Raw genomic sequence first — 7,214 nt, 5'->3', positions numbered from 1 at the left:
AGAAACCAAGGGCCATCGCTTTCTAACACCAATGCCATCTACTCTCCTGGCTTGAAAATGAGAAAATTCTGAAAGTCTTCCATGAGAATGTTTCCCTTTCATACAAGAAAGGAAATGAGAAAGAAGGAAACCATTGGAACGGGGTATTGTTTCTTTCAAGTTCATCTTGTGCAATGTCTGGGGAATGAAGAAGATCGTATACATCTTATCTGAATTCCTATGTGAACTGATCCAGTAAACTTAGTGGAACACAAACATTTATGCTTTAAAATGAACATATCTTTATTTTTTTATGAGTAAACACGTACATGTTTCAAAAATTCAAAGACCTCAGCCAGATAGATCAAGAGCAAGTCTCCCATTGCTCCCATAGAGCACCAGCAGGAAGAAGCCCGGTGGCCTGGTCCCGCTGTGAACAACAATGCTACAATGCTGGGGGGTGGGGGTGGGGGAGGATAGGGTATCTAGGGCCTCTCTCCTCACTCCCTGGAGCTCCGGCTCCCTGCAGGGCCATCTGCATGTGCTCAAGGCTGCGCCCAAGGCCAAGAATGCAAACATTCTGATAGTACACTAGCTGAAAGTTAGAAAGTAAGAAGAAAGAGAGAGGGAGAAGGAGGAAGGGAGACCAATGCCTCCCCGCGCCATCCACCCCTACCCCGCACCCCAAGATGCATGCAGAGGGGTCTGGAGACCAACTGCTGTGCTGGGAAGCCAGCTGCTCTGTGGAGCCCTTCTGTACAGCTCAGCTGCCGCCTCCTCCCAATGTCCCAGCTGACATTACCTCTGTCTTTACACATTTCCTCCTAATGACTAAGGAAGGGTGCACTGACTTAATTCCCTGCCCCCTCCTGCCGCCTCCCATCCCCCACCGTGGTCCCAGGGCTCTTACCTGATACCCATACCTGTTACCCAGAGCACAGTGACCTCACCTAGTACGATGATCTCTGACCCTGAGGATCCCAAGCAGGATGCAAGGACTTCAGCAAACCGCTTCTCCGTCTCAGCTGAAGGGCGAAGGGCAGTGGGCCCTCCAGCTGAGAGCAGTCTGCCCTGTGGACTGGTTAGAAGCCTTCATCACTGCTATCCAAAAGGAAGTCATAGAGCAGATTCTTCCCCTGCTCCTTCAGCTGAGGCGACTCTGAAATTGGGGTGTTGAGGTTGCTGAACCAGTACATCTGGGGGTCCCTTTGGGAGCTGCTAGACAGTATGTTGGGGTTTTCAGAAGGACCTCTCCCAAGCCCCCGAGTTGAGCAGGCTGGCTTTGTGGGGGTCCTGGAGCACCACAGATGCAGAGGCTGCACCTGGCGGGCCCTTTGTGGGCGAAAAACTGGAGGTTGAGGGCCCAGATATTTGGGATTGACAGTGCAGGTGGTCTTGCGTGGGGAAGATTCTTGCTTCCTGGGGAGGGGCTTGCCTCTGGGGGCTCTCCTGAGCTGCTGCGTGTTGCCCTTTTTTCCTCTCTGTACAACCCTGCCTTTCGGTTTAGCTACTACACTTTGTCCACATGGATCACATGAAAACACATCTTGAACTTCATAGTCTCGGCAAGATTTCTTAATGCTGGCTGCACAGTGGTTTAAATCTCCAGATCGGACACGAGAGGCTCCCTGAGAGCCCAGGTCCCTGGCACCATGGTCAGCAAGGGCACGGTGCTTGCACACAGTCTGCATCTCCTTGTCCTGTCCAGGCCTGCTTCCTTTCCTGGACTCAGCAATTGGCAGTGTGGCCTCTTCTCGGAGAGCATCACTCTTTGCCCCCTCACCCCAGACACCATACATACAGGCACTGCATGCAGCTGGTTCCTCAGAGGTCCGTTTTTCCTGCCTGGTGAAACTGAGGCTCTGGGCTAGAAGTGGTGAGGTCTGAGAGCTGCTGTCGACCATCAGCTCACGTCCCCGAGGCAGCGAGATCCACTTCTTTAGGTCTGCAAGGAGACTGGGTGCGTCCAGCTGAGCAAGCTGCTCACGCAGCTGCTGGAAGTCTTTGCTCTGCTGGGTAACTGAGACTTCCAGGTGCTTGAGGTCTGACTTCATTTCTACCAACTCTGACTGCTTCTGGGGAGAGGCAGTAAGAAAGAGGAATACAGACAGGACAACGACTCAGAATGCAGAACAAGACATCAGAACAAACCGAAGGGTGTGCCAACAGAACCTAGGTTTGCCCCCGCTGGGTGCCCACAGGGAAGCCCCGGTGACCCCCATTGTGCCAGAACCACTGTGAGAAGGAGTCACCTCTACCAGGGCCCAGGACTTAGGGACCCTGCTGGCTTCAGGAGTTGGCTGAGAATTTGCAACTGTCAAAGTTATCACTCGGGCTTTTAGCGACAAAGCCAAAACGGAACTTGAGCACAGAGGCTGGGCGCACACTTACACCTTCAGATGTCTTCTGCATCTTGAGGAGGGTCTGCTCCATGCTCCTTTTCCCCTGCACCACCTCGAGCAGATGGGCGTGCTGGGCCTGGGCCATCTTTTGCACTAAATACAGATAAGTGACCGTTCACCTTAGGAACACCATGTGCTGCCCCATCTGCCAGGCCACAGTGGTGGGGGAGGTGGAGGGGAGCCCCAAGGCAGACAACCTGACCCTGCTCTGCTAGCAGCCAGGGCTTTGACCTCCCAGACCAGCCTTGATGGGGAGGAGGAGCCGGGCAGGGTGGTTCCTCCACAGCCTCTTCTTCCTTCCCTCCCTGAGAAGATCCTGGCCAGGACAGGCCCAAGCTCAGGACCTGCTACAGACCCTGAGAACCATCTGCACAGATGTTGATGCCCATCTTCTCTTGGCCTTCCTTCTAGGCCCTGCCATCGGAGTCCTCCTGCTTCTGTTCCTGTCCCCATATGCTCGTCCCCAACCACTACCAACTAAGTCCAACTAAGCTGTCTTCTTCCTTCTGACCTCAGGAGAACACACCATTGCCCAGCCGGCCTGGGTGCCCATTCTCTTTGCTCGGCACACGTGAGCTCTGTCATGCCACCTCATCTAAGTCAATGCCAGAGCACTTATGTATTCTAGATTTACATTTGGGCCTTGTGGGTTGAGTGACCTGGATGCTAATCATCCAGGTAGGACTGATCTGATTTTCCTCATTGGCATGGCATGATTTCTCTCTCTCTCAAGCTCTCTCTCTCTCTCTCTCACAGACACACACAACACACTCTCTCTCTCTCTCATTTGATAGCACATTATGTTGCAATTAATTGCACGGTCTTCTTGCTAGAATACTGGTTATATCAGTGGTTCTCAACCTCCCTAATGCCACAGTCCTTTAATACATACAGTTCCTCATGTGGTGGTGACCCCCAACCATAAAATTATTTTTGTTGGTACTTCATCACTGTCATTTTGCTACTATTATGAATCGGGCGACCCCTGTGAAAGGGTCATTCGACCCCCAAAGGGGTTGAGACCCACAGGTTGTGAACCACTGGGTTATATGGAATATACTTTTACAATTGACTCAACAAATCTAGAATGATATTCTTATATTTAGTAAAAAGAATGAACATCTACTTTGTGTCTGGCACTGGCCCAGGTGTTATCCCAGTGACCAAGACATATAAAGCCCTCTTGAAAAACAAGCCTTTACCATCTAGCTGAGAAGCAACAAAGCTCACATGGAAGTAGCACACCAGCCTCTGTGATTAAGAGGTGTCGCTAGGATCAGGCATCAAAGAACAAAAAAGTCATATCATTGTGAATGAGGGGGAGTGCAGTGCAAAGCCCATCTGTAGGCAACTGGACATTCCCTTACAGAAGGGTCTTGGGGAGGAGACGAGCCAGTCAGGGTGCAGTATAGGCACCTATGAAACGTATAACTGTTCTCTAGTTCTTTAATGCTTCCCCCTCCCCCACTATCATGACTCCAATTCTACCTTACAAATCTGGCTAGACCAGAGCATGTACGTGGCTACAGATAAGAGCTGGAAACACAGGGAATCCAGGACAAATAAACCCCTCAGGACTAATATTGAGAGTAGCCATACCAGGAGGGGAAGGGGAAGGAAGGTGGCGGGGAAAAGGGGGAACTGATCACAATGATCTACATATAACCCCCTCCCAGGGGGGCGGACAACAGAAAAGTGGGTGAAGGGAGACATCGATCAGTGTAAGACATGAAAAAACAATAATAATTTATAAAATATCAAGGGTTTGTGAGAGAGGGAGGGTGGGGGAGGAAGAGGAAAATAATGAGAAGCTGATACCAAGGGCTCAAGTAAAAAGCAAATGTTTTGAAAATGATGATGGCAACAAATGTACAAATGTGCTTGACACAATGGATGGATTGTATGGCTTGTGATAAGAGTTGTATGAGCCCCCAATAAAATGATTTTTAAAAGAAAAAGAAAAAACAAGTCGCTAATAAGTAATTGCACCAATGGCTCCTTGCAAGCAAGTGTCCTAAAGGAAAAGCATAGGAAACCTTGAGACATAATCAGGGTGCCTGACTTGTCGTTGGCTATGTGAGGTAAGACTTCCCCAAGGAACAAGGAGCAGGTTGATATGTAGCTATATTAGCACTCACCCCTGAGGAAGAGAATGTTACCTACAGACATGCAAACACCCCGAAAAGGAACCATAGGATGAGTGTGGCTGAAATGTGTTGAGGGAGGGGCAGGGTGGTCTGAGCAGAGAGGTTTGTGAGGCAAGTTCAGCTCTGTGATCTTGTTTCTAAGATGCCACTCACCGCCACAGTTTGGACAGGGAGCTAGCATGGCCACATGTTCTTTTGACGGGCATTCTCCCTGCAGCCTGGGTGATGCCCTGGAGGAGAAAGGACGACACAAGACCAGAGCAGGGATCAGAAACAAAGGGATCTGAGATCCGCGGGGGAAAGAGTAATTATTCAATGTGCCATTGGGACAAACTCGACAGCGATTTTACAAATGAACCAACCCGAAGCTCTATCATGAGCCTGTTAAAAATATCAAAGTTCTACAATCTTGTGTAATTTAGAAATGATCAACAATGATTTTCCTTCTTCTTCAGGCTTGTTTCGGACTCCTGCAGAGGAGGACACAGCACTGCAGCTGCCATTTCTAGATCTCTTCCCTGGCCTCTTCTGCTCCGGAGAAGAAAGCCTGAGCGTGAAGAGGGAAGGCCCACAGAAACTCATGTCAGCTCAGCTACTTCTTCAACTCACGACAATTCGCAAGTCGTCAAGAATACTAGACCAGATCTTATTTTTAGCTTCCCCCAACTCTCTAAAGCATGCTTAAGAGTCTCGACATTACAGTTTTCATTTCATGAGTGTAAAATCGATATAAAACTCAGCAGTAACAGAGGGCTTATCCCTTCACACTAAAAGGAAGGAAAACCAGGTGACGGCTGGGCTCATGAAGGACAAGAGAACAAATCCAAAGTTAGTCTTAGTTGAAAATTTGCCTCAATGGGTTTAGCCAATCGATGCACTAGATGGTTGAATTAGTTCCTTAGGTTTGTAACTATTCTGTCACTTCTATCTTCTCTTATTAACTGAGAGCAGAGCTTTACCATGTGGAGCCTGAGTAAATGGAGTTCCTGAGCAGTGAAAATAGTTAGCATGCTTAACTACTAACAGAAAGTTTAGGCAGTTGCGTCTGCCTGGAGGTGACTCAGAAGAAAGATCTGGGAAAACAGCCACAGGAAACCCTTTGGAACACAGTTCTAGTCCAACAAGTGGGTTGCTATGAGGCAGACTCGATTTGTTGTTGCTGTGAACTTAAATAAACAAAGATACTCTTAAGCCCAAATGATTCACTACACAGTTTATCTCTAAAAAAGGGGGAAAAAAACTACCTCACATTTCAGATTTTAGATAGATGAACATGAGAACAATTTTAGTACAATTAAGTAAACCATAAAATGCCAGAAGGAACATATTGGGAGAAAATTTGGGGGTCTTGTGTATCTGATAAGGGTTTAATATTAAAAAAAAATTTTAATAAAGAAATTTAAATTTAACAACAAAAAGATAAATAACCCAGTCAGCCAATTAACAAAGGGCACAAAACGGAGAATTTACCTCAAAGATTGTACAAATAGGCAGTGAGTAGTCAGAATATGTAAATGAAAACCAGGATGAGATATCACCCACCCTTTCTAGCATGGCTACGCTTTTAAAATGGGAAACAAGAGGTGCTGGCAAGTGTGGAGAAATTGCTGGTGGACAGGGAAATGATACAGCCACTGTGGAGAGCAGATTGGCAGTTTCTCAAAACCTTGAAAGCAGGAACACAAAGAGCAACCTGAACACCAGTGTTCTGGAAGCTCTACACACGATAGCCAAGAGGTAGAATCGACTTGAATGCCTATCAACAGATGAATGGATACACAAGAGGTGCTGTTCACACCGTCGCCTAGAGGAGCCCTGGTAGCATAGTAGTTATGCATTAGTCTGCCAACCACACGTGAGCCATTAGCAACTACAAGCAGCTCCTTGAGAGAAAGAAAAAAAGAGGCTTTCTGCAAAGAGTTACAGTCTTGGAAACCCACCCAATAGAGTTCTAGCCTGCCCAATAGGGTTGCGATGAGCTGGAAACAACTTGATAGCAGTGATTTCTATAGAGAAAAATGAAGTTCTGTTGCGTGTCACTACATGGATGAACCTTGACAACATAATATGCTGAGTGCAATAAATCATAGAAGTCATAGAAGGAAAAACACTGTCTGATCTCACTTACATGAAATAAACAAATATATAGAAATCAAAGTTTAGTAGTGGTTACCAGAGTAGGAGGGAGGGGTAAGAAGGAGTTTCTGTTATTATGTTAATGGAAGTAGAATATGTTGGAAAAGAACAAAGAAAATGTTTGCACAACATTAAAAAAAACTATAGTCAATATCATGGAACTCTACTTGCAAAAATTGTTGAATTGGTAAATGTTTTATTTTTGGTAAATGTTTTGTTATGCACACTTTTAACACAAACTCACAAAGTACCAGAAGGAAATGTAGGTGAAACTGAAACTTTATAGTGGGGAAGGTCTTTCTAAGCAAAATATAAACCTAAAAACTATAAAGTATGTAAATGGAATGCCTTTGTTAAGTTTATACCTGAGTAGTTGAGTTAAAGTCTATTGTGCCAACCTGGCTGATAAACACATGTGGGGTTAATTGAAGGGCAGAGACATAAATGGCTTGGTTAGCCTCGCCTTTCTAGTTCTCTGGTCTCTTGCTTTGTGTTGGTTGCACCAGGGTGCAGCTGCCTTAGCCAGTTCTCTGCTTCAGCTGGCAAAGCT

The 7,214-nt window shown here is 46.8% G+C and overlaps 1 protein-coding gene across 1 annotated transcript in view; it reads right to left on the bottom strand.

Moving 5' to 3' along the window:
* Positions 1–1,061: 1,061 nt before the first annotated feature.
* The window catches only part of IHO1 (interactor of HORMAD1 1), a 32,821-nt gene continuing 26,668 nt past the window's right edge, over positions 1,062–7,214 (bottom strand). The window contains exons 6-7 of the mRNA XM_004715225.1: positions 2,371–2,474; positions 1,062–2,054 (exon numbers count right to left, since the gene is read on the bottom strand). Of these exons, the coding sequence (XP_004715282.1) occupies positions 1,062–2,054; positions 2,371–2,474 (1,097 nt within the window). The remainder of the gene's footprint in view (positions 2,055–2,370; positions 2,475–7,214) is intronic.

Source organism: Echinops telfairi, unplaced genomic scaffold (assembly GCF_000313985.2).
Source record: "Echinops telfairi isolate 266 unplaced genomic scaffold, ASM31398v2 ScPeMD7_7420;HRSCAF=8458, whole genome shotgun sequence".
NCBI lineage: Eukaryota > Metazoa > Chordata > Mammalia > Afrosoricida > Tenrecidae > Echinops > Echinops telfairi.
This window is presented reverse-complemented; position numbering and strand designations above follow the sequence as displayed.